Source organism: Anabrus simplex, chromosome 2, assembly GCF_040414725.1.
Source record: "Anabrus simplex isolate iqAnaSimp1 chromosome 2, ASM4041472v1, whole genome shotgun sequence".
NCBI lineage: Eukaryota > Metazoa > Arthropoda > Insecta > Orthoptera > Tettigoniidae > Anabrus > Anabrus simplex.
Window position 1 is genome coordinate 625,987,904 of NC_090266.1, and position 27,954 is coordinate 626,015,857.

The 27,954-nt window shown below is 36.9% G+C and overlaps 2 protein-coding genes across 2 annotated transcripts in view; one reads left to right on the top strand and one right to left on the bottom strand.

The window, feature by feature from the left end:
* Positions 1-9,310, top strand: part of LOC136864277 (uncharacterized) — a 459,021-nt gene extending 449,711 nt beyond the window's left edge. Inside the window, exon 6 of the mRNA XM_067141051.2 lies at positions 7,060-9,310. Within this exon, the coding sequence (XP_066997152.2) occupies positions 7,060-7,145 (86 nt within the window). The 3' untranslated portion in view covers positions 7,146-9,310. The remainder of the gene's footprint in view (positions 1-7,059) is intronic.
* A 16,345-nt stretch (positions 9,311-25,655) lies between these two features.
* The window catches only part of Prestin (prestin), a 422,871-nt gene continuing 420,572 nt past the window's right edge, over positions 25,656-27,954 (bottom strand). The window contains exon 15 of the mRNA XM_067141052.2: positions 25,656-25,954. The gene's annotated coding sequence lies outside the window, so the exon portion shown is untranslated. The remainder of the gene's footprint in view (positions 25,955-27,954) is intronic.

A 27,954-nucleotide genomic window follows, 5' to 3' on the forward strand; every position in this document is an offset into this window, starting at 1 on the left:
AATGGAATCCGTCTATTCAGCACTACATTATGGCATGGAATTTTACATCCCTATATGGAATTTTAGCCGGCCCCGCGGTGTAGGGGTAGCGTGCCTGCTTCTTACCCGGTGGCCCCGGGTTCAATTCATGGCCAGGTCAGGGATTTTTACCTGCAACTGAGGGCTGGTTCGAGGTCCACTCAGCCTACGTGATTACAATTGAGGAGCTATCTGACGATGAGATTGTGGCCCCGGTCTAGAAAGCCAAGAATAATGGCCAAGAGGATCCATCGTGCTGATCACACGACACCTCGTAATCTGCAGGCCTTCGGGCTGGGCAGCGGTCGCTTGGTAGGTCATGGCCTTTCGGGGCTGTTGCATCGTGTAGGGGGGATGTGGAATTTTAAGACCCCCCCAAATTCCTGATTATTGAAAAAGCAGAAAGCACACAATTTGTACAAAATATCAGGTCTCAATATTGATTACAAGCATTTTTCAAAATTAAGAAATGAATGCAAGTCTGTATCCAAATCTACACTGTTGACCACAATATCTTGCTGCAAAAAGTAACAGGTTATGGTATTAATTGGCCTCTCCTCTTCTCCTGGTTTGAATATCATCATCTTCATCTTCATCTTCATCTTCTTCTTCTTCTTCTTCTGCTTTTCCCATATCTGTTAGGTCACAGGTGCGAGCAGTGTCGCACATGTGGATTTGGCCATGTTTTACGGCCGGATGTCTTTCCTGATGCCAACCCTATATGGAGGGATGTAATTACTATTCATGTTTCTGTGGTGGTTGGTAGTGTAGTGTGTTGTCTGAATATGAAGAGGAAAATGTTGTGACAAACTCTGAGTCCTCGAGTCATAAGAATTAATCAGAAGCAATTAAAATCCCTGACCCGGCCGGGAATCGAACCTGGGACCCTCTCAACCGAAGGCCTCAACGCTGACCATTCAGCCAATGAGTCGGACACTCTCCTGGTTTGAATCATATCTTAAAATTTGCACACAGACAGTTAAAGTAAGGAATCATTTTTCTTAGCTGATTATTGTTACCAGTGGAGTTCGTCAAGGATTTTACCTTGTTCTCTTACTTTTTTCTCTGTACATAGATGACATAAAAAGTATACTTAAAAATTCAGAATTGCTTTTGTCTACTGACAATGCAAACCTTTTTTATTAAAGTTAATTACCCACATGATTGTTTAAAACTTCAAGAAGATTTACATCATCTAGAAAAGTATGAAAAATGCATTGAAAATCATGAGAAATGTAATTATTTTAAACAAGTAAATATCATTTCAGTACAAATTTAGTAATAACAACATTCCATCTCCTATGTCACAAGTTAACAAACTTTGTGTTTTATTCACTCTATCTATAATTTAATTAATATATTGGAAATATTTGTAAGAAATCATTATAAAGTTTCCAACTTAACTACCTATCACTTGCCGTATGTATCCATGGTCCTATATTTCAATACTCTACACCCGTATGGAACACTCCCTATCAGACCTCTATCCATAGATTAGATTCAGTACAACATAAATGTCTTCGTTTATATTAATTAGAGCAGAGTTCCCATATGATAATGCTGATTATATAGCCCTACAATAATCATTAAATCTACTTAGTCGGTCACAACACCATGAATTCCGGGATACACGTTTCATTTTTATATTGCTCCTCTCCTTGGTGAATTGCCCATAACTCCAAGAAAAGAAAAACTTCCTTGTACCAGACAAGTGCACAAGGTTTAATTATAGACTGTCCACATTTTGACATAGAATTAATCATGCATTATGCATAAACCAATTAAACAACGTCAAGATTGCTGAACAAAGTGGATATTGATGTATTTAACTGCTCATTGTCAACATACAGAAATCACTTACACAATCTCCAGAAGTGATTATTACATTCCTGTGCTTACTTGTACCATAAACTATGTATATAATTATACATTTTTCTTCTTACACTCCACAGATTCTTTCCTTTCTTTTAGTTTGTATTTTTAATTGTGTTGTAAAATGGTATTACCATCAATAAATTATTATTATTATTATTATTATTATTATTATTATTATTATTATTATTATTATTGGCACATTTCCTCCTCTCTGATAATTAAATGAATATGTGGATATGAGCTACAATGGACTTCTTGGGCATATTGATACCGTTTCTGACACATGAGTCATTCACATATCTGTAGATAACTTGCTGCCTTGTTGTTTAAAGGGGCCTAACATCTAAGGTCATTGGCCCATATCTGTAGGTACCATAAATTGGGGTAACTTCAGCCATACGGGGTAAATTTGGCCACTGACGAATAGCAACACTGATTTTCTCCTGCCTCCTATGCTGAAAGAAATGAACCACGTGTAACAACTAAAATGTACACACAAAAGAATGCTCTATCAACACTCGGTAGTCCAGAGAACATTAGCAGGCTCATTGTTGAGTCAGTTGATTTCTTTTGCAGGCCTGACTATTGTCTTGTCTGGTAACAGCAGAAAAAAAACTGTTCCCTAGCCCCAGCATTCGATTCTCCATTCCAGTGGTAAATGGGGTCAAAATGCAAGTATGTCTGGTAACTGATCAACCCAATTTGATGCATTTTACTGAAATAGGTTTTCCCGTGAATAGATTTGTGATATAAGTTGTCCTCTTCCGGGGTAAATTCAGCTATGCCAAGAACATACAGGAAAACATTAAGCGGCTGCGGATATTGTAATTACAATCCTGTTTACCTCAAGAACGCTTTAGAAGAGATTAGTAAAGGCACAATAACGGTTCGGCAAGCCTCTGAGAAGTAAGGAGAAGTTTATCCAGACAGGGAAGGGAAAGACGGCTCCCATTTTCAATTATAAATATGCCTGTAGACAGACTATGTTGCTGCATAAACTGATATCAGTTGATATGGCCGATATACATGAACTTTATTGAGAGCCCAGATATTTTTTAATTTGGAAGGTAGTGTATTATGAGTATAGTCTACAAGATCGCTTCCTTTTCGACCTTCATTTCTCTCCATACAATAAATTGGACTTTATAACTTTCGTACCTGTTATTTATTGTCTTTTGTACCATTTCAAATATTTATGCAATGCAACATGTAATTTGTAATATCATACAATGCTTGTATAAAATAGTTTCTTCCTTGGGAAAAATATGAATTGTTTGGAAATATCCTGTAAATTTGATCACTATACATCTGTTTCACCACAAATCATTTGAATTTGTTTGTGATTGTTGATACTGGGCGTTCTGCAGGTTTATAAAAAAAAACATTCACAGTGGCCGAAGTAACACTAAGTCGAAGAAAACTTTGTTCCTTGAGTTATTTATACGGGGGCGAAAGTTACCTCTGGCGACTATTTCGATAATCATAATTCATTACTGCATAACAATTAGAATTATGTTCATATTTAAAAATGAAGAATAAACATGGCAGAATTTATATATTCCAGAAAATTAGAGGGAATATTTCATGTTTAAGGAGCCTCCATGGCTTGGATGGCAGCGCGTCGGCCTCTCACCACTGGATACCGTGGTTCAAATCCCAGTCACTCCATGCGAGATTTATGCTGGACAAAGCGGAGGCGGGACAGGTTTTTCTCTGGGTACTCCAGTTTTCCCTGTCATCTTTCATTCCAGCAAAACTCTCCATTATCATTTCATAGCATTTATCAGTCATTAATAAAAATCAGCTAGAGAGTGGCGACCCCATTGTAATAATAGCCAATATATGGTTCATTTATTACATCCCTAACCCAGTCAAAGACAGGAAAACGTGTTGTAGGTTTTCTTTTTTCATTTCATGCTTAAATTTTGAAAATACACGAAAAAATTGGCCGAAGTTAAGGTATTATTATTATTATTATTATTATTATTATTATTATTATTATTATTATTATTATTATTATTATTATTATTATTATTATTATTTATTTATTTATTTATTTATTTATTTATTTTCCTTAATGTACAATTTAGGAGTTGTAGATGGAGAAAGGGCAAGCCCCACATACACAGAAGTATCTCCATCCCTACATGTATGTGTACATAAACTCTACTGAATATTTACATATATGTAGACAATTTTAAATTTACATATTTACACTCCAAATGCTGTACTCTTAGAATAATAATTATTATCTTGATTTATTCTATACATACCTGTATTAGAGTAAGAAGACCCAGCCATTTATACTCTCACTCATACCCCTGTATACACACTCATTCACAGCCACTCCCACATGCGGATTGCGCACGCATACATATTCACTTACATTCACCTGTACTTGCACCCATCTTTCTTACAATTCTAATTTATACAAGTTATATACATCACATATGGGTTTCTATTTACATATACATCTTCTTTACTGCACAGAGGAAGTGAGGAAGAGGAAGCAGTTTTACCTCAGATGGTAGAAAATTAAAGATACAAGCAGACCTTGCGTAAAAGCCATTTAAATATGAGGTTGTTCTGGTGAGGGGAGGGATAAGAGCAACTCCTTGGCCTCTCTTAACAGAGCAGTAATTAAGCTGTGTTTAAAGGGGCGTGTTTAATTAAACGCTCGTCGCTGGACACCCTCTAGTTTCCTCATATTTTCTGTTGTCGTTGGATGCCAGGAAGGAAGGCCATATAGTAGTATGGGCTTCACCAGGGAAATATAAGCCATTTGTAGGGTTTTAATTCTTCCTCCTGAGAGACATCTACAGACAAAACCTAGTGCTCTGTATGCCTTGCACCTCACTTCCTCTACATGCTTATTCCATTTCAGACTGTCCGTAATGTGAATACCGAGCAGTTTGATGGAGTTAGAAGTCGGTAGTTGGATTCCACATAGAGTAGATTGGTTCTGGAGTGGTTTTTATCTCTGCTTAGTCTTATATGTTTACACTTCTTAATATTTATATAAATTTTATTTACTTCACACCACAGAGCCATACTATCTAGATCCGATTGGAATTGTACAATATCATCATTGTTTTTCATGGCTCTGTAAATGACTGTCATCGGCATACTGCACCAATGTCAATTTTACACAATCCGGTAAGTCAAGAGCATAAACTGTGTACAGGAGGGGCCCTAACACTGCCCTGGATTACTCCAGAAGTAATTGTGGTTTGGTCTGATTTGGCTCCTCCATATACAACACACTGCGTTTGACCCACCAAAAATGACCTCAGCCATGCCAGCAGTTTACCCTGAATGCTGAAGTTGTTAAGTTTTAACAGAAGTCTTTGATGTGACACCCGGTCAAAAGCTTTGCTCCAGTCCAGAGTCACATAATCTATTTGTGAGACATCAGTCTGCTCCTGTACTGATATACAAACCACCCTCTAACAGCCATATGGTAATTATCTTGCACTCACAAGAAATCATGTATCTGATTAAAACATTTCCAAAAAAAGTACATGACTGAAACAGTTCTATAATACAAATTACAAAAAACACACACACACACACGAAGGCCATCCAGAAAGTGGTACCCGTTTGCACAATAAAGACACAGGAGTAAATATTAACAAATATACACATTTTTATTGGAAAGAGCATACTTTACACTACTTCTCCACATAATCTCCAAGCAAATTTAGGCATTTGTCATAACGTGGGACGAGCTTTTGTATTCCACTGTCATAGTCCTCCGCTGCCAGCGTATTGAGATACGTAGTCACGACTCGTTTAAGTTCTTCATCGCTGTCAAATCTTTAAGTCTTTAACCTTTGTAAAGAGATGAAAATCCGAAGGGGCCAAGTCCTGGCTATACGGGGAATGGTCGAAGGTTTCCCACTTGAATTGCTGCAAAAGTAGTTGTGTTATTGCAGCTGCATGAGGCCTGGCATTGTCATGAAGGAGAATGACACCTGTAGACACTAGACCTCGCCGTCGATTTTGTATTGCCTGCCGTAATTTCTTTAATGTTTCACAATACACATTAGCATTAATTGTGTCTCCATGGGCCATAAAATCAATGAGCAGTACACCTCGGCGATCCCAGAAAACGGTTGCCATGAGTTGCCTGGTGGATAGAACTGTCTTGAATTTTTTTGGTTTGGTTGGTGAATGAGCATGATGCCACTCCATTGACTGTCGTTTACTCTCAGGTGATGCATAACAAACCAATGTTTCGTCCCCAGTAATGATGCGAGTCAGGAAAGAGTCTCCTTCATCGGAATAACGTCCCAGAAACGTCAGTGCTGCAGCCATGCGCTTGGTTTTGTGCTCCTCTGTAAGCATGCGAGGGACCCACCTTGCACAGATTTTTTAATAATGCAGATGGTCTTTGACAATTTCATGAACAATTGTTCAAGACACATAAGGAAAATGTTCACAGAGTTCATCAATTGTGACGCACCGATCGTTCCTCACGCATTCGTCTACTGCGCTCAGCAGTTGGTCTGTAATGACAGATGGTCTCCCTGAATGCTCATCATTATGTGTATTCCCCCTCCCCCGGTTGAAGTTGCGACTGCAGCGCCGAACAGACGACTCATCCATCACATTGTCTCCATACACCTCCTTTAATTGGCGATTAATATCACAAGGTCGAACGTTTCGTGCATTAAGAAATTTAATCATGACCCTCACTTCACAACTGACAGGGTTCTCAATTTGTTTAAACATTTTAAACGATCACAGACACAACACAGGCAATGCTAGCATCACGCAACCTTGCACAGAGCAGGCAGACAAGCCACTGACGCAGTCTGACCTTGCCCAGCGGCTACCCGAGTCGTCAGCACTTCATGCAATGCTAACGGGTACTACTTTCCGGATGGCCCTTGTACGTACATACATACATACATACATACATACATACATACATACATACATACATACATACATACATGAAAAGTGACTGTGTTGCACAACCTCATTAAATAATGTCTTTCCCAGGTGTATTTTAAAGCAAAAATGGAGTGCTTTGTTCTGGTCCTTACTTCTAGATATATAGATATACTCTAATCATCATTGCAATGGACATTTCCACTGTACACTAAATAACAACGTTGATTTAACTTTTAAAATATACTAATCTTCATTTCTCTTTTACAGTTGTTTTGGACACAAACCGTTGGTATCATCAGACTTTGATAGTGTCCGACCAGATAAGCATCACTATTGGAGCCGAATATGACTGAAACTCCAGCAAGTTCTACATGCAGCTTCTTCAGCCAAAGAGGAATATAAAATATAGAATATTAAAGTGTACATGTCTATAGCTACTTAATTGTATGGTTTATTCTAATTACTTTTATTTTTTTCTGTTCTTTCTTATTATAAATATTTTTGAATAAAAATGCCTTAAAAAGAGCAAATATTGAGAAAATTATAAAAGGAGTTTTATTGAAGAAGATATCTATAAGCTTGAGAGAAGTTTTAGTTTTATGTCTTTGGACCTAGGTTAAGTGGTTGTGTATTGCTACCACAGTAGCGAGCAAGATACTGAAAAAACATACCAGTACCTAAAGGTTGTGAGTAGAGAGAAATGACTCAAATATTCTGCTGTAGTAATACATTTGGCACCAATTTTATCAGCCACAGTTAAATGTGAAACTTTCCTTGCAAGCTATAAAGAGTACCATGTAAAAAATGAAATGTCGTATGGCTTTTAGTGCCGGGATATCCCAGGACGGGTTCGGCTCGCCAGGTGCAGGTCTTCCTATTTGACGCCCGTAGGCGACCTGCACGTTGTGATGAGGATGAAATGATGAACACAACACATACACCCAGCCCCCGTGCCGTAGGAATTAACCAATTAAGGTGTTAAAATTCCCGACCCGGCCGGGAATCGAACCCGGGACCCTCTGAACCGAACGCCAGTACGCTGACCGTTCACCTAACAAGTCGGACAGTACCATGTGTAAATATCATTCACAACTGTATAGTTACCGTACAGATTTATATTGAATGCAATCCAGTGTTATGTCGAGAAAGATTGTTCATGTTTTAACAATAAGTTTAAAGAAATTAAATAACAGTCCAAGAAAACTTCATACCCATAAGCTCTAAACCAAATGACAAACCACAAGGAATGTCATAATTAACAAAGGATGCTGTAATATCAACTGTCCTTAACAGTAACTGAATTACCTTGTTGGAGTATGTATTTTCAACTGCTTTTGAATGGCTGTCCTCAGTAACTGATCAAATCTAATAATGAGATACCCAGAACTCATTGGAGCACTCAAACATAATGCAGAAGTTGCATTTTTAAACCACTTACTGGACAATGGACGAGAATATTTAGAGATGAACACAAATCCGATGCAACAATGGTAGCTTGTAACTTCAGTCCTTGATAAAAAAATACCAAGAATTCTCTTAATGCAGCTATACTAAAGTCTAAGGTGTCCATAATTTTCCTTTAAATGCTTTAAATTTATTTCACCAAGTTTTACTCTTGAAGAATAGGAAACAGCAGAACAAAAGGGAAGTTTCACTTTATGACTTTTGAATCATGTAATCATGAATAAAATGTTTCAGAGGAAGTAATTCAGAAAAACAACTTCAAACTACAGCTTTACTTTAAATTTACCCTTCTTTAGTGCCTACTAATAAATAATTATGGTACAGTTTTATAGTTTACAGTCCATTTGTGATTGTAAGAACTGAGGTACCAGCAAGTTAAACCAAAAAATTCTAGTCTTGATAAATTTAGGTGCATATGGGAAGGAGTAATAATAAGATCACTTTACTAGACTTTGATTTACAAATTAAAGCTTCTGTAAAGCATTCGTGAAAAAATATTTGATATAGGAATGCGCTTTGAAGAAATTTTGAGTCATTTTTCAAGATCATATTGAAAGTCTATAAGAAATTTAACTTCAAAATGGAACAATGTTTCAGTTGACTCAATGCAATCCAAAGTATGTTAATGTAAAAGGAGATCTTTAAAAGTCCTATATTTTGAAAAGAAAAGCAACTGCAGACTTTTCATCCATTGTTAATTTAGCAGCATGTATGATCCTACATTGCAACTATCTGAAAAAGTGTATATTTATCTAATGATCACTAAGTCTATTCTCATTTATGACCAGAATGTGCATTCCTACTAATTATACTCTGTAAGACTGTTTCCTTTCTCACCTCTTTTGACTCATGATCATAATCATAATATTTTAAGATGCACATACTTGTTATGCTTTCTTTGAGACTGTAAACTATTAAATTATAATTTAAATTGTAAAATTCCTTTGTATTATGCAATATAGTAAAGTAGAGTATAACTTGTCCTTGAATTTAATTTTTGTAGTAGATTGTATTCATAATTAGAGACTCAATAAACAAGACTCTTGATTTGATAGCTTATGGTTACTTAATACTGTATTCCTTTTTAACCAAATGTATTTACTTCATTTCAAAGTCTGCTAGAGTTAACAATAGTGGCATAACGAAGAACCATAGTTAATTACTGAAGAAATATGTAGCATGTCCCCTTTCACTTCTGGAAACATTGCATCATACACAAATTATTTACTTACCATTTAATTTATTTACCATGTCCGGCTTCTTGGTTGAATGGTCAGCCTTTGTTTCAGAGTGCCCCAGATTTGATTCCAACCAGGCTGGAGATCTTGGTAGTGGCCGGTTAATTAGGTCTGAATATTCATGATCAGTTCTTTTTTGTTTCCTAGTGGCTTTATGTCGCACCGATACAGGCAGGTCTTATGGCGACAATGGGATAGGAAAGGGCTAGGAGTGGGAAGGAAGCAGCCATGGCCTTAGTTAAGGTACAGCCCCAGCATTTGCTTGGTATGAAAATGGGAAACCACAGAAAACCATCTTTAGGGCTGCCAACAGTGGGATTCGAACCCACTATCTGCCGGATGTAAGCTCACAGCTGCACGCCCCTAACCACATGGGCAACTCGCCCGGTCATGATCATTTTAATAAACAGCCCTTCATTTACAAACAACATGCCAAAGCAGAAGCGTACTATAGGTAATTCTTCTCGCTCGAGAATGCAACATGTTCTTCAGGATAAATTCATTGACAAGAGACCTTAGGTTCAAATTGTCCAGCACACTGTGATGGGTGTGTAGTAGCGCTACATTGTTTAACCTCTTCTGCTCTTAATGGATCTTAAGTACATTCTCAGGTGACAAAGAATGCTGAAGAAAAGTTTGGCATAGCAGTCATCGCAGGAACGGTGCAATTTCAAACATTTGAAGACTTCTGGTAGAAGCTTACAAACACACCTGCCTTCAGTTAAAAGTTCATTATCTCCTGCGCTGAGACAAGGGGATTTTTCTTTGTTTGGCAATGTCACCAATCCTATTGAGGTGAAGGGAGAGTCTACCTATGTCTAAATGCTTACAAAACAATTCTGTAGATTGTTCCAATTTTACATTGTTACAGTTCGCAGCTGAAACACATTATTTCTCTCCTGTAGTAACTTTCTTCACTCTTGTATTTTAAATAAAATTGTTCTTCATCATACAGTGTTAGTGTGTCACTTATGTCGACATATAATGGCTGAAGGTGATCCTTGGGAGTGCTAAATTTATGAGGATTGGAAGCCCCAAGATTTTTGAATTTTTTTCAAAAGAAATACCATGGAACCTCAGGATCACCAACCAATCCAGGCTCTTCCTTGATTCAAGTTCCCCAAATATTTGAAAATCTTACAGTTTTCTTTTAAAATTTCAACAAGACACTGAAATTTAGTTTCTACCACTCCTGCACTGATTCTCTGGCACGGAATTTCAATGAGGCTGATGACAACAGCGAGTCTTCACAAAAGGAGTTTCAAACTGAAGCTTTTTTTTTTTAGATGTCCTGCACATTTTGACACTTCATCTGATGGGTGTTCTTCAGAAAATTCACTTTCTTGTAGTTCTTTAAAATTTGTTGAATGCGGGAAGCTCTCGTACTCAGACTCTGACACACAGCACAAAGTCCAGTCTCATTATTCTTCTCATCCAAGTTAATGCTTCTGAACAGATGAACTCTTTTTGAAGATTCTCTAATTGAAGTGATTTAATCCCTTTGCCAAATTCATCATGTCCCTCATACAAGCTGTCTTCAACAGCTAAGTTCAGAATCTGAGTAGCACAGTACATGTGAAGGGCTTTTGGTTGGAAATCTGAGACTAACTTTTGCAGCTCCTTGAATTTCCCTTGCATTTGGGAGGCACCATCGTAACACTGTTCTATTCAATTTTTAAAGGACAAATCCAAACATGAAAATACATCTTTTACAATTCCAGAAATAGTTTTAGCTTCAGGGTTAGGAGCTTCATAAAGACCCACAAGAGGCCAATGACCAATATGTTAGGCCCCTTTAAACAACAAGCATCAACATAGACCCAAAAAAAATTTCAAATATGACTAAATTTTCATTTACTGTTCTGAAGTGTTCATAAAGATATTCACTGCAGTACTAACTTCAACAAAAGTCTCTAGATGTAGTTACATTACATTATTATTTAACACTCTGTTTCTTTACATTTCATAAGGGAAAAAGGAATATACCTTAACAACTGCACATAACATGGGAACTTGCCAGGGGAATGCAGTTAATGTCCAGTGTTAGTAGCTATTACATCCTTTTCACAGGCAGCATGTGCACCACTAAAGACCAGACAATTATCTACAATATGCACAATTTGTAGCATGGTATCTGGAGCAGAGTCAAATGCATCCTACATTTACATCCTCCATGCTGTTTCCAGAAAAAGCATCATTAGAGTGTGACAGGATCTTTTAACAATGAAAGCAATTCTCATGCTACATTTACATGCACACTTCAAGAACGATTCACTGCATACATGTTGGCAGGTGTAGTCGACGACTGTCTCCAGAAGTGTTGGACAATGTGTCACTTGTGACAAGATGACTCTTATAGTTCCACCATGATGGGGTGCCAGCACACTTGAGTCATAATGTGTATGGACATTTGAATTGACAATTTCCAGGACTGTGGATTGACATGGGAGGTCTCATACCATGGTCTCCTCGATCATCTGTTTTGACCATTCTCAACTTTTTGGTGTGGAGGACTGATGCAGGTTCTTGTGTATGCTACCACCATTGAATCTGAAAATCTAGTGGTCCAGATAATTGCCACAGCAGGGATGATCCTCAAACAATTGTGGGGTCTTTCCACCACATTCAACAGATCATGTCCTGCCGATGCACCCTATGTGTACAGGAACAAAAGCATTTTCAAAACCTATTTTTTATGATTGTTGTGTGTAAACACTTGTTCTGTTTTGTAATACTCACAGGGTAATGATAATGGTAGTGGTGGTGCTAATGGTGTGTGTTAAATGGCCCTGTGATAAATACACATCATGTAGGATGATAATGGTGTGTTACAATAGAATCCGTGACTTCACCAGACACAGCCTCACAGGCATATGACACTCATAAAAATAGTTTTGGTTGGTTGTCCTGAGCACCCTTCCATCATTTGTTGGTATAAATATTATTCACCCTGATCCATACAAAATGAAGACAGCTGTTAGTACTCAGACCTTAGAGTGAGTAATTAACTAGTATTAGTACTGCAACACAAAATACATTTCTAAGAAAATAATTGTCATAAGCTTACCTGGTAATTGAATGAAGTGAAGATTATGATGCTAAGAAACATATAGTACGTGAACCTTTTCTTGAGCCCTAGTTCCCATTCAGCACTATGGAGCACAGGGCTCAAGGAAAGGTTGCGTATTATACATGTCTCAGAGAGTATGATACATCACTCATCATGATGAATCTGTAGCTTTCCGGATTCAGATCAATTTTAGATTTATGTAAATTTTGAAAGGATCAGTTAATACATGCCCTTCTACCCCTACTCCACTACCTTAGTATGTCCTGTTGGACCTTAATATATACCGTTGGTTGATATGATAACTGCTAAGAGGCTAACTGACAAAATATAACAATCATCTGCTTCCCAGCTTCATCAGGACGATGGGCATCAACATTCGTTGAGAAATCATCTTGACGGATCTTTAGTCTTGGTGTGAGATGGGTAGGATAAGAATAAAACGAAATAAATGCAGGAAAAGGGAAGAGACATAAGACAAAGGTGAATACAGATGGTAAAACAGTAAGAATATAGAAGAAACACACAAAGGAAAACAAGCTCATTGGGGACTAAGGAGAAATGAATGTAGAACTGGGATTTATAATGAGAGAGCTCATCTGTTTGAAGACTGCATTTTATGAAGATGTGTAAATTGTTCTTATCCTTTTGTATTTTAATATTTGTCCTTGTCTACTCTTTCTATTACTCCCTCTTTGCACAGGTTTGATCAACAGTATGCTGACAAAGGTTTCTTTCCTCACCAAACCGGACAATGCCATTACATATCAGTCTGCCAAGCCCACTAACCCTATGAGCAATGTTTTCACATCATTCGTAGCAAGGACTGGCTCCATAAGAAATGTCAGGTATTACTAATGTTGGTGTCAAAAATAGGCCTAGCTCAACAGAAATTACTTGAAGACAGATAAAAGACCCTATCTACCATACTGTCTTAGCCAAGCAATCATACACCTGAACAACTATCTAACCAGCATGATCTTCAGAGGCAGACAGGATACAGAAATTGCATTTTGCAACTCTATCTGCTAGGGAGCCAGGTTCCTTCTAGAATAGATTTCAACTACTTCCCAAATACAGACATAGGTGTGTAGCTGCTAAAGAGGACTACTGTACTTTGAATAAAAACAATGATGTCAGCTTAATTGAATTTCTCCACCTTGTTTACCAAACAATTGATATCATCCAAAAGAGGTAGTTTGACAAAGACAGCTGGACCTGTTAGTCTAAAATGGCTGTAGATATTGGTAAAATGTATATGGATACAGAAACATGTACCACAATGACAAGGAAAGGAAATAATAATACCAGTGTTTAAGAAGGGGATCAAATTTTTTTTTTTTTTTTTTTTTTGCTTTACGTCGCACCGACATAGATATGTCTTATGGCGACGATGGTGGGATAGGAAAGGCCTGGGAATTGGAAGGAAGCGGCCGTGGCCTTAATTAAGGTACAGCCCCGGCATTTGCCTGGTGTGAAAATGGGAAACCACGGAAAAAGGAAGGGGGGGGGGATCAAGAAAGTACGCAATAACTATCAAGGAATCGCATTAATGTTATAAGTTGCAAAAATACCCCAATGGAAAGGTTAGTAGAAAGGAGATTGAGAGAAAAAATGGAAGGATAGTTGGAAGAGAAGCAGTATTGCTTTAGAAATGGCAGATCAAAAGTGTACACCATCTTTAGTACAAAACAATTATTGATGGAAAGGTATTGAAAGTGTGGCAAAGATTTAGAGATTATATTTCTTGATATAGTAAAGGCATGTTATGGTGTACCCATGGAAAAGGAGCTAGCAAACAAACGACTGAAATTCTATATGCAATGTATGCCGAATGTTTTAGCTATATCCAGACCCAAGTTGGGAGGGCAGAATAGCTTAGGAATGTTACTGGGCTAAGGCAGGGAAGCATGCTGTCACCACTATTATTTATGATTGTAATGGGTCAAACTGTGAAGTAGACAATGGAAGCATTTGGTGAAAGGGAGATGAAGGTGTATGCTGATCTTGTGCTGTGGGGAATGGATACTAATGAAGTACAAGAACAACTGGACATACTGAAAGAGAAAACCATGAAATACATCATGAAATTCAGTGTGGAAAGGAAAAAGGCAGTGGTGATTTCTAGGGGTGATGGAGAAGGGAAAGGAATAAAATATCAGACATTTTTTCCTTAGATCAATCAATCAATCAATCAATCAATCAATCAATCAATTAATCAATCAATCAATCAATCAATCACCACTGATCTGCATTTAGGGCAGTTGCCCAGGTGGCAAATTCCCTAGTCTTTTCTTAAATAATTGCAATGAATTTGGAAATCTGCTGAACATCCCCTTTGGTAAATTATTACAATCCTTATCTCCTCTTCCTATAAACAAGTATTTGCCCCGCTTTGGTCTCTTGAATTCCAACTTTATCTTCATATTGTGATCTTTCCTATTGTGGATAGCTTCAAACACCTCGGAAGCAAATTAATGCAAAATGTAAGGCTGGATATAGAGTTTGACATAATGGTGTAACAGGTGAATGCATTCTACTAGAATGTAAGGAAACTAATTTGTAAGAAGGAGGTACCAAAAAAGTGTAAGGAAGTGATGTGTAATATGTACTATACACCCAGAAATTAAGATGTCAGAAAGGAAATTGAAGTAGAAAAGTTGAATGACAGAACTGAGAAGAATAGACTAAGATGATTAGCACATATAGGCTAAAGAGACTGAAGGTTGGAAGCATATCAAAACTGATGGTGGAGGCTAAGTTTGAGGGAAGGAGAGCAAGAGGGAAATCCAGAGGAAGATGGATAGGTTTGATCAAGACCAGTATAAGAAGAAGGAACCTGGAATTGAAGAGAAATACAGAAGAAGAATGGTGGAAGGAGAGAGAAAGGTCAAGGAGTGTATAAATGCCCCAACCAGGCTGGAACAGTGAGGGGAGATGATGATGATGATGATGATGATGATGATGATGATGATGATGATGATGATGATAGGACAAGTATCACCATAATAAAACCTTATAACTGTTGATAAGCATTTGGTATTATACCATACTCAATGCATTTCATTTTTATTCATATTTACATATTTACAGTACATACGGTAAAAATTCAAAAATAAATATTATACTATGAGTTTCCAGGCATTTGTTTTGACAATGATCCACAATTTTCACTTGTACATGTTTCAATATCAAATTCATGAAGTAGGTTTACTAAGATTAAGTACTAGTACATAAACTATTGTTGCCTGCTGCCATTTCTTGATGGATGCAGTACTTTTGTATCCATCTCTTGGCACAGGCCAGAGTAAAGTGTAGCTTCCACCGAAGTCCCAGTCTCATCCATGGCTGTGACAATATGGAAGCTGCTGGGGTATGGGTGGTGCTAAGTAATGACATTCGGAGCACGACTAGTGCATCTGAGTGTTATGAAAGGTGTTGCTCATAGGGTCAGTCGTGCTGCAATAGCACTTTCTGACCCAGTGGGGAAAGCAATGGCAAACTACTTCACTCCTCGTCTTGCCTAGTACGCCTCATTTCGGTGCTGCCATTGGTTTTTGCGGTTTCCTTATAACCGCATAACCTTTGGTGGTGCTATTTGAGGATCCAACCAGCCTCTGGGCTGATGACCTAACAGACAGACAGACAGACATAAACTATTGACCTGTACTGTCAAAGACTGATAGAGAAAATATTCCATTACTGTTCTTTTGGTTCTACATTATTTGCTCAGCATCATACATCAATTCAATTCTTGGCCCTGTTTCTTGAGTAGGCTGTAATAAAGTACAAAATAAAAGTATGAAGAAAATTCAACAAATATGATGGTGATGATGTTATGGACTGCATATTCATCACCCTTCCTTAATAACTCACATTAAAAACAACTAACCATCGTTTCCCATTTTCACATAACACTACCATCACAATCCTGTCACTTTCCCATCATTGCATTGCAGAAAACTTTCGATGTGTTAGCGTGACATTACACCACTAGGAAAAAACATAAATAAATAAGTAAATAATTAAATGAATGAATAAATAAGTAAATTAAAATAAATAAATAAATAAATAATCTTATACCATACAGCAATATATCCATACTTTCTTTAGTATTTTACTTCACGTAAGGCTGTAAATGAAAAAATAATTTACCAAAGGCAGGTTGAAAACGAGAACTCCTCATTTATCTGAACTTGGAAAGGTTTCCAGAATGCTGCTTGGAAGGGAAAGTTCATATACAGCTTCTAAGAATTTTATTTACTAGTGATCAAGGCAGTATCATTGAATTTCATTTATCATTATCCCTTCACAAGAGTATAAGACAGACTTAACACGCTTGTACTCTCTATGGTCAAGAAATAGTACAACAGCATCTCAGATCACGGAGGTGTACCATGAGCATTCTTAGGAATCAATACTGGCAGCAACAATCCACACTATCTGATTGGAATCGGCCAACAGAAGGAACTCTAGCACACACTTTACAATCTTGGTCTGTTTGTAAGACCCTTAACCCTCCAAGTGCTATCCACTGTGACGATTCGGGTCCTGGCTCAAGTGCTATCATCTCGCAGTGAGATTATTCTTAAAATCAGTATAACAACTCGTAAAATCGATTGCCGATTTTACGAACATTCTCGCTGCGAAATGAAATTCTCTATTTGGTAGGTCGTGCAAGTTGGCCTTTGGTTGGGGAAGGAAAGCAGTAAGCGGCGATCTTGTCAGCTACTGGTCTTTATTTACGTCTGCTCAAACTGTCCAGTTGTTTCGAGCATTTGAAGGTTATTGTTTGCTAGCCAATTTGTGATAATTGTGTGCCTGATTTACTCTATTTTAATTGGTTAATTCTAGTTAGTGATTATTATAATATAAACATGAGTGAAGTGCAATTAAAGAAGCATTGGAGAAGCTTGAGAGTGATGAAAGTGAAGACGACATTTGTAATGTTTAAGATTTTCCTGATGATTTATCATTAGACGATTTTTCTTCTAGGAGTGGGGAAGAATATGACCCTAATTTAGATACCCATGACTATAGTGATGCGGCAAGCAGTGATGCAAACAATCCAAATGTGCGAACCCTACCAGGCACATCTAGACCTAATGGCCCACCATAACAGACACTCTCCATGTCTTTTTACCTGTGACTTTTTTATTATTCATTGGAAGTTTCTATTATTATATATCATTGTGCTTGTAACGAAATTTGGCACATTTTTTATATCTTGGAATTTAATTTCAGATAATGTAGTGCTTGTTACCAACCTCAAAAATTGGAATATTTTTTATTTTAACAAAAATGACTAATCATCCATTATACTTTTACTGGATACTTGTAAGTAAAACATTATTATCTTATTCTCTAATTCTTCCTGAACAATTTGATATATAATATGCCACAACGTCAGGATCAAAGCTGGCCGTGTGGATCGTCTACCTCCATTTGGAGAAGACGTCTTAAGAAGTTACAAATTTGTATTTATTATAATTTTTTTTTTTAATGTACCTGAAAGCTGCCTTAAGAATGCTCTGCACTTAAGGGTGAAAACATCAGCACTTGGAGGGTTAATAGGATGAGAACTGGAATGCACAGAACCAAGGCTACACTCAAAAGATGGGGTAATAAGCAGAATGCTGATAGCAGTTGTGGTGCAATTCAAGTTTCTGAGCATCTATTTCATTATACAAACTGCCCTGTGGATACCCAACTTGAAGACTTTATTACAGTCAGTGATAAAGCTATTGTGACTGCTTCATACTGGAGCACTTTCAACATTGAGAATATTTTGATATGAACATGGTCATCATTCCTTCACAATTATTGGAAAGTAAGTTTAACGAAAACACAAATTTTATAGGACAATAGTGATTTTTAGACAAGATGAAATGAAATGTTATTTCAAAAGTTTAATTTTAAAAAATATTTTTGTTATCAAGATATCCAATCTTCTGAAGGTTATTTCTCACACCAACAAAGTTAAAATTTTTCCAAGCTTTGAAATCATGAGGGAAATTGAATTTTACTAACTTAGGTCATTTTCTTACAATCAGCCTTAACAGAAACATAAATACTCACTTAACTAGAAATTTATAAGCTAAGGAATCAGATGGAGAGCAGTAACTTATGAGGTAAGGATATTGTTGATAGAGAACATGAGAAGAGTACCGTAGCATTGCATTGGTCTGAAGTTTTTAGTATGGTATCTACAGTATATTTCTTATAGTAGTAGTAGTAGTAGTAGTAGTAGTAGTAGTAGTAGTAGTAGTAGTAGTAGTAGTAGTAGTATCTCCAGATTGTGATATGTCTTTGAGGGCTGGAGGGGATATTACAGGAGGAAAGGTAAATAGGAACCAATATCTGATGTTAAGGACACATGCTTTCCCTGGACTTAAGAAACAGCTGATGTCAAACCTGGAGTCCCTCATCTGTGTATCTATGCATCTCAGTATGAATGTAGATTAGATCAGTGTTGGAAAATTTTCGTGTAGGTACTGAATAAATATTAGGCTACAGTATGAATTGACAATCCAATGTAGAGGGTTGGGCTTATAGATGAAGAACAGTTATGGTGACTTTGAAATGGATAGGATTTGTCAATAGTGTTCTGCTGAAGATCATTCTGATACATTTAGGTATCGGGTCTCTCTGCACTTATGTTTAACAGTCCCTGTCCTTTCACTCCTCTCTTTCACAGTTTCCAAAGACAGGCTGGTACTCCAGTCCACGAGAACATCTGCCACTTCAGTTTGCTCTAGTTTGCCTCTCTCTTTCCCACATTAACCCCCATTTCTATTGCAAAGTAGTATCCATTTTTTAAATTCTTTGTATAACTCTTCAGTTCTTCACTCTGTCAAAACTAATTTAGAATAAATATATTTAGAAACTACCTGAAAAAGAAAACATATGATAACAAATTATACCTGAAAAAGGAACAACTTTATTTATTCATAAATTAATTTCAACAGGCTGACAGTTATAAATTAACTGAGGAAAGACTTCAAATATCACAAATTAGCATCCATGTAAACAACAATCTGGAGTACCAATAAAGATCATACTAAATATTTTGGGCCACTGCAATGTTTTTCACAATGTCTTACCAAGAAAGTTGCTGCACTCCATCTACAGTAATTCCATAATTTATACTATACAATAGAAGTAGAGTGTTTTCAAGATTCATTACATAAACACATTTAATTGACACCATATCAATATTCCAGTTTAATTTCATATAACTTACATAATATCTTAGCAACACTCTGAACTCAAATTATTGGGAGATAAATCTTTCTTACACTTCAGTGTAAAAATAATAGGACTGAAATATTTCCAAAATTAACATGTCTTGACATCAATAATGTAACTGTAGAAAGTACACATGTCTACTCAACAGCCTCACTTATAGACAGGAAGTACATTATAACAGTGAATGAAACTTGAAATAATTCCTGAGCATAAAATAAGATGATGGTCAACTTGAAATTACTTCAACATACCTAACTAACATCCCTAAAATATAAGAACCAGGATTTTGATGCACAATTGTCTTCTTTATTGATTTTATTTATAAAAATATCTAAATATACATGCATAGGCATGTAATTAAGAGTCCTTAAATAATCTAATATCCATCCATATTTTATAATGACAAAACAATTCAATTAAAATTCCAGCTCTTGATGTATTGTTACAAAAACATAATAATTGTTTATTACTAGATACTAGATTGTAATGGTAGTAATTTTCTCATGGACCCCCACAATTTTGTGATTAATTATCAAGAACCATACGTATTCTTTATCATTGTTCCTCCTCTTCTTCCCATAGCCTGGTCTGTTTCAAGGCCAGATGCCCTTCCTGACATCAATCCTACGTGGAAGAATGTAATAATTATTGCATATGAATTCCTTTTCCATTGCCCTCATAATCTTTGCAATTAAAGTCATCAGTTTTATCTTCAAACTTATAAAATTATCATGGAGGTTTTTAGACATAATCTTCTTCATGTAGCCAGTAACCTGAAAAGCCTTCTGTTCCTTCCTTGACTACTTGAACTTTTTTCTTTTTCTTTTTTTTTCCTTTTTTTTTACAAGTTGCTTTACGTCGCTCCGACACAGATAGGTCTTATGGTGATGATGGGACAGGAAAGGACTAGGAGTGGGAAGGAAGCAGCTGTGGCCTTAAGTAAGGTACAGCCCCAGCATTTGCCTGGTGTGAAAATGAGAAACCATGGAAAACCATCTTCAGGGCTGCCGACAGTGGGACATTTTTTCTATTGAACACTGATGACTGCCAATAAAATGGGTATCGTTCATTATTTTAGAAGTGTTTCCAGTGACAATAATTTCATCAAAATCAGGGTGTACATGTAAGTTAGGAATAAACTCATTGGATGAAGCTATAGATATAAATTGACTTTGGTGATGGGGTCATGTGAGATGAATGGAGAATAATGGACTTGGCCATGGAGGATAAGAAAAATGACAATAGTTAGACTCAGTTTAATTATTTAATGATAAGAGCAGTGGTGGTACGTGATCCTTATCAAAGTTTCGCTCACTAGTTTGTAGAAACATGGATAAAAACAATTTATGGGTATTAAAGCTTAAATAGAAGCATGCATTTTTAAACTTACACAAATAAGCCCTCCCCGTAAATCTTCAGGCATTACAATTGTAACACAGTTATATCTGGCGATTGTTGGCAGCAAAAATGTCTATAATAGAATCATGGAACCCCGGATTCTCCTTACAGCTTTTCAGGAGGTTCTTCTCAATTGAAATTAATGACAGTTTTGATCATCATTCTTGTGTTTGCGTACTTTTAAGTAAGTTTTTATCCGCTTCAGAGCCGAGAAAGATCGTTCGACATTGGCATTAGCAGCAAGATTAGTCAAAATTAAAGAACAGAGTTTGGTTACTTCAGGCAGTACCACATTTAATTCTGAACATGTTAAATATTTATAAAGTTCCAGTATGCAGAGAAGGCAGCACACCACTGCCAGGTACGAGAGGAGTTACGGATCCGAGTTTGAGCCCGGAGTCCGATTCCTGTCAAACCAGTGAAGCGGCACCGTAATAACCTGAAAAATCTATCAGTTCAAGCTATGGTTCCAGCGCACAGAAGAAAGTCAAACATGCTGTAGCTCTTGCGTACAAGAGGCTTGATGATGATGCTTGTTGTTTTAATGGGCCTAACATCGAAGGTCATCGGCTCCGACGCGTACAAGAGGAAAGCTGTACATTTATAGCTAAATATGGGGGGGGGGGGGTAAGAATCGGATTTTCCAGAAATTGTTGTATGGTAACGTCACTATGACTACTGCACACGTGGAAGAAAAATTTAGAATCTACATCAGTAAGTCCTGTTGAACACAGGAATGTGATATATAAAAATAATTTTCTTACTTTGCAGAAGCAAGAAGGTTGAAGCGGAGTATTTGGAATGAAGACCTGCAACTGTGGGCCTTGGAACTTTCAAGAGAGATTTAAATGGGACAAAGTAATTTCAGCACATCTACTTGTTGGATGAGCTGCTTTGAAAAAAAGTACAGAATCAAAAGTAGACAAATCATGAAATTTGCACCTTGTAAGCATCTGCAGGAAGAGGAAAAAGGTAAAGTCGGAAAGAAATTTGTAGGAGCAGCTATGGAGTGATTTTAAGACTACACCCTGTCTTCAATATACAATACAGATCAGTTTCAAGTGCAAAATGAAAGCAGAAAGGATTCTAGCATTTGTTGGTGAGAAACATACAGAAACAGTTGTTCAATCAGTTAGTGCGTTCACCCATTTGTACACAATTATGCCTACACTTAGTATGGCCTGTATACTTTTACCAAAATTATTCATTGTACTACAGGAGGTTTCTTTTTCTATTTGTTTTACGTCGCACCGACACAGAGAGGTCTTTGGCGACGATGGGACAGGAAAGGCCTAGGAAGTGGAAGGAAGCGGCCGTGGCCTTAATTAAGGTACAGCCCCGGCATTTGCCTGGTGTGAAAATGAGAAACCACGGAAAACCATCTTCAGGGCTGCCGACAGTGGGGCTCGAACTCACTATCTCCCGATTACTGGATACTGGCCGCACTTAAGCAACTGCAGCTATAGAGCTAGGTGTACTACAGGAGGCAACTGAAACTTTCTGTCCAAGAATTTCCAAAGAAGTGTTTTGATGCCGAAAATATAATTGTAGCAGCCACAAAAATCAATAAAATGAGAAAAAAAGGAAGTACTGGTTTAAAGAAGCCTTCTTCCCATAAGCGTGAGCAACTGTTAGATTCCTGGACTAATAATGATGAAAGCTATCTTGAAGACATTGCTTCAGACAACAGTATAGAAATTCTCCAGATTCCTCCCGGCACTACAGGGAAAATGTAGCCCTTGGATATGTTTTTCTTTTGGCAATTGAAGGCTTTATTTGGCCATTTAACAGACATTATGCCGGCTTGTTAAGACATTCAGTTTGATGTTTAGCAGAGAAACAGCATACTGAAAATGCAATCCTTCATTTATTTTCAATATTCTTCCCCAAGGTTCAAGAACAGATTGAATATTTGGGGTTCCCAATCAATTGCACAATGGAAGGACCTCTTGAGTTTGAAGTGCAAGCAAAATATTGCCTTCAAACAAGTAAGGAAAACTGTAAAGAACAATGTGGCCTTGAAGTGCATATTCATTGTGCGTGGTGCCAAAAATATTTGTTTTTTTTATCATTCGATTCATGTACCTGATTTATGTTGCACATTCGTTCCCTAAGAAAGTGACCTTGGCATGCAGTAGCCCAACCCTCTCTCTCTCTCTCTCTCTCTCTCTCTCTCTCTCTCTCTCTTTCTCCAGCAAACTCCAACCCTACACCACAAACAGCCACCAGCCAGCAAGATGCAAGGGTTGTCTGGTAGCTGCATTGTTACACCGATTTTGAATCAAGATTTTGACACCTTCCATTTTGAAATGGCAGCTATATTTTTGTACGTCACTATTTTATAGTGTCCTCATCCTATCAGCAAAATTGCATTGTCGGTTTCAATATGACCGTATTGATACAGTAGTTCTCTTGTGAGATACTATAATTCTCTCCATATTTTCTGATTCCAGCTTATTCCTCCTTGTGCTTAAAAATATACTTATTGTTAATGTCCACAACACAACCAGAACTTTGTCCACACAAACAAAGACAGTATCCACTTTTTTCCCCTACCTCTGCACATTCTATACAGCATTGCCAAAATTACCATGGTGTTACCACCTTAATAATAATGTTATTTTTTTACGTCCCACTTACTACTTTTGAAGGTTTTTGTAGACGCCGAGGTGCTGGAATTTTGTCCCGCAGGAATTATTTTAAGTGCCAGTAAGTCTACCGACACGAGGCTGCCGTATTTGAGCACCTTCAAATACCACCGCACTGAGCCAGGATCGAACCTGCCAAGATGGGGTCAGAAGGCCAGAGCCTCAACCGTCTGAGCTAGTCAGCCCGGTGTTACCACCTTACAATTAAAAATAGTCTGCTGCATGTTATGTGCTTTACTGAAGTCCAGGAAACTCGAAAACAGTATTCGTCACAAGAAATTATAAATATGCTTTTAACATTGATATATGCACAAGTATCCAAACTATACACATACATGTATGAGCAAACATGCTCCAATCACCTTAATTCAATACAAAACATGTAATTACTAAGTTTTATTAAGATATGCAGCTCCATTACAAGTATGTATTTGCATATATTTCTCAACATAACTTAGTTATTTCCTCTCAACACTTTCTCTGCACGCACCTGTGAGTAAAAGACTCTACAGAAACTTGCAATAGTGTTATGATTCAATGCTATTCATATCAGGAAATTCCAAATCTTTACATTTCGTTACGCCGCGGTTACTCGCATGGTGAGCGCAGCGCTCACCTTCGTAGTATATTGCTTCTTGTTGGAATGTTACAAGACCTCTACCTTTGAAACTCCCTGTACCTTTCTAACAGATTGTTAAAAAGGGAATGTGTCAGTCATTTCCATTATCTTTGAAAACAAAGACCCTCAATTCATTATAAGGCACGACAGTGCATGTTTGGTGAGCGGTATGCTCAGTAACGAGTAATGGTGCTACTCACATTTTGTGCATTGTAATAAGTCAAGGTTTGTCTTATGCTTGTGTTAAATGCGAGATGTTTGTACTGTGAGTGTTGTTAGTCAATTTATGCAAGTTATAATGGCATCAACTGATCACATACTTTCGTGGTTGGGTGAAACGGAGAAGAAAGTGAACTTGAACAACGAAACTGATGGAAATGAAACAGATGAGGTTTACAAAAGTGATCATATCTCTGAAACTGAGTGTCTGCAAGTTCTGGGGAAGAAGAGGCACTTTCAAGGCACTTTCATTTATTGAATTCTGTATTCCATTTATTTTAGGAAAGGATGGAATTACCAACTGTGGCCTCCATGGTCCCGCTACAAATGTTAGAACCCAGAAACAAAATTTGCAAGCAGTGCTCCAGAAAAGATGCTGAAAGCAACAGAAATGATGAGTAACTCTATAAAATTTTGGTTTCCTGTTATGCTGGATTATGTGTTTGCATTATTTAGTTCATACTAAGCATACTTCTCCTATTTCAAATTTGTTTAAATTTAAGTATTTGTGTCCCTAAATAAACTGTTTGTCAACCCATTAGTCCCATTTCTTGACACAGGGTAGGGTATGAGGTGAAATGAATTTATATAGCTTTTTTTTTTTACGGCCAGATGCCTTTCCTGATACCAACCTCAGTTGAGGACCTAATGAAGATGAATGAATGATGGTGAATGAAGTTGGCTCAAGAGGTGGAAGGAATTGGCTGTGGCCTATGAATAAAAACTGTCCCAGCATTTGCCTGGAAGCATTAACAGGAAACCATTCTCAGGACAGCTAATGGTGGGGTTTGAACTCACGTGTTTCCCGAATGTAGAGCTTGGCTCCATAGCCACTCTGTTGTGCCTTGTTCCTAAATAAATAAATATCTCAAATTGACGTATTAAAAATACCTCTACATTTATATTATGGCCTTGAAACGTAAAGGTGAGTGCTGCACTCACTAGCGAGTAATGGTGCAAGTAACGCTGGGTCAATAAACCTCAGAACAGAAATCTGTATTCCAAAAATAAAATAGCAGATTCAACAAATATTTAAAATATTACATTTTTAACATATTACATAGAAATTATGTTCAAGAAAAATGGAATTTACAACTACAGCTATTACTAATATCACAAGTATAGTAAGTATCATTTCAAATAGTTTTACTCTATCAACCCTGAAGATCTCACTGCATTATCCATGGTAAATGTTTTCTACAATGGATGAGGTATAAGTACTCCATTATATCTCTCTTCTGCTTGGTCCAGCAAAAATATTCTGAAACAAAGTACAGTACTGTATTAGAATCATATATTCTGGAATATTTTCAGCTATAACTTAAAAGCTTTTCAATCTGTCAAAAACTATTTAAAACATACATAACACCATAACATACCTGTAAAGAAATACACACTTTTAAATAATGAATGACATTTCATTTTACGAGGATTCTATCAAATCACTTTAAATCATGTGCATGTATGTACCAAATTGTTTATATTGTGTGAACTAGCCTCTGATTATGAATTGGTGAACAAGTATGAACAAATAATGAATGTAGTAGTCCTCCACTGTCACTTATGGTAATTTTTTGTACTTATCTTAGCTGCTATTATCCATTACCTTCAGCATCTGTGTTTGGACATATGCCAGTTTCATAGCTCCAGTCTTGGTCTTGGTAGCTAAGTAGAGGGTGAGGAAAATTTTTGTAGACACTAACTCTGTTTCATAGAGAAAAATGTTGTGCACATTGGCTCTGTACATTGCAGAGGGGAAAGGAAGTGCTGCTTCCTTGTCTTATAATGTATTATTGTATATTAAGGAGTAAAGTTAATTATTGTGATGAAATAAAAGTATGGAATCGAATCGAAGAGTATCTTTAAGACATTATTTTTAGAGATATATAATAACCTACTAAAACATCGTGAGTGGCAACGATGCTGTGTAAATTCATTTACTACAGCAAAGAATATCCTAATCCACATTCCATTAGGGAGTTTGGAAAATTTTAATGATCCTTAAATAAACTTAGGGATTTTAGAAATCTATAATGATCGCTAAGGAAGAGAACAGACCTTGTACTCAAAACATGTACAAAAAAATATGTATTAAATATGTTATAAATATTTTTATTGTAATTGTAATACAGCCCTGTTTCACAGGGTTTTCAATAACAGGCACTAGTCAGTACAGATCAAATAGAACCGAGTATGCCAGGCTGAGTGGCTCTGACGGTTGAGGCGCTGGACTTCTGACACCAACTTGCCAGGTTCAATCCTGGCTCAGTCCGGTGGTATTTGAAGATGCTCAAATACATCAGCCTCGTGTCGGTACATTTACCGGCACATAAAAGAACTCCTACAGGACTAAATTCTGGCACCTCAGCATCTCCAAAAACCATGAAAGTAGTTGGTGGGATGTAAAGCCAACATTATTATTATTATTATTATTATTATTATTATTATTATTATTATTATTATTATTATTATTATTATTATTATTATTATTATTATTATCGGAACCAAGCATGGTCAAGTTTATTAACACTGGCAAAGATGCTGCACAAATTCAGAGAATTTTCTACAGATAAGAATATCCTAACCCACATTCCAGACATTTAAGTCAGAGTAGCCTCCTGTGGGATTCATTTAGTGCAAAAAAAATTCAAAAAATTAATTTAGTAGGGTGAAGAGGGATTAATTTCTAACTGTGCGTGATCATTGAGGTTGGTTTGATTAATTATTTTGTGATGTAATTTTGACAGCCACATTAATGCTCAAATATTTACTTCTAGTTTCAAAGTGTAAAATTTTTAGATCAATGCCAATATCTACAAAATGGTGTGAGTTGCCATATATGTGTTCTCCAAAGGCTAAACACTGATTGTATCTAATGACATTTGTGTTCATTGCAGTTGGTGCAGAAATTACACTTTGCTTGGCCTATATATATGGCGTAGCAGTTTGGTTCTTGACATTTGAGTTCATAAACTCCTGATTTGGAGAAAAGATCTTTTCTGTCTAGGTTGCATTTGCTGATGTGTCTTTGCAATGTGTTATTCATTCTAAAGGCCACTTTTACACCTTATTTTTTGAAAATGTTAGATATTATGGTATGTGTTCTTGTGCACACTGTAGTTGAGGACAATGTATTTTTCTCTTTCATGTGTGGTTTTTCTGGTGTTTTTCCTTTGTTTTCTTTCAATTTTCTGACATTACACTGGCATAGGTAGGTCTTATGGCTATCGATGATGGGATAGGAAAAGGCTAAAAGTAGGA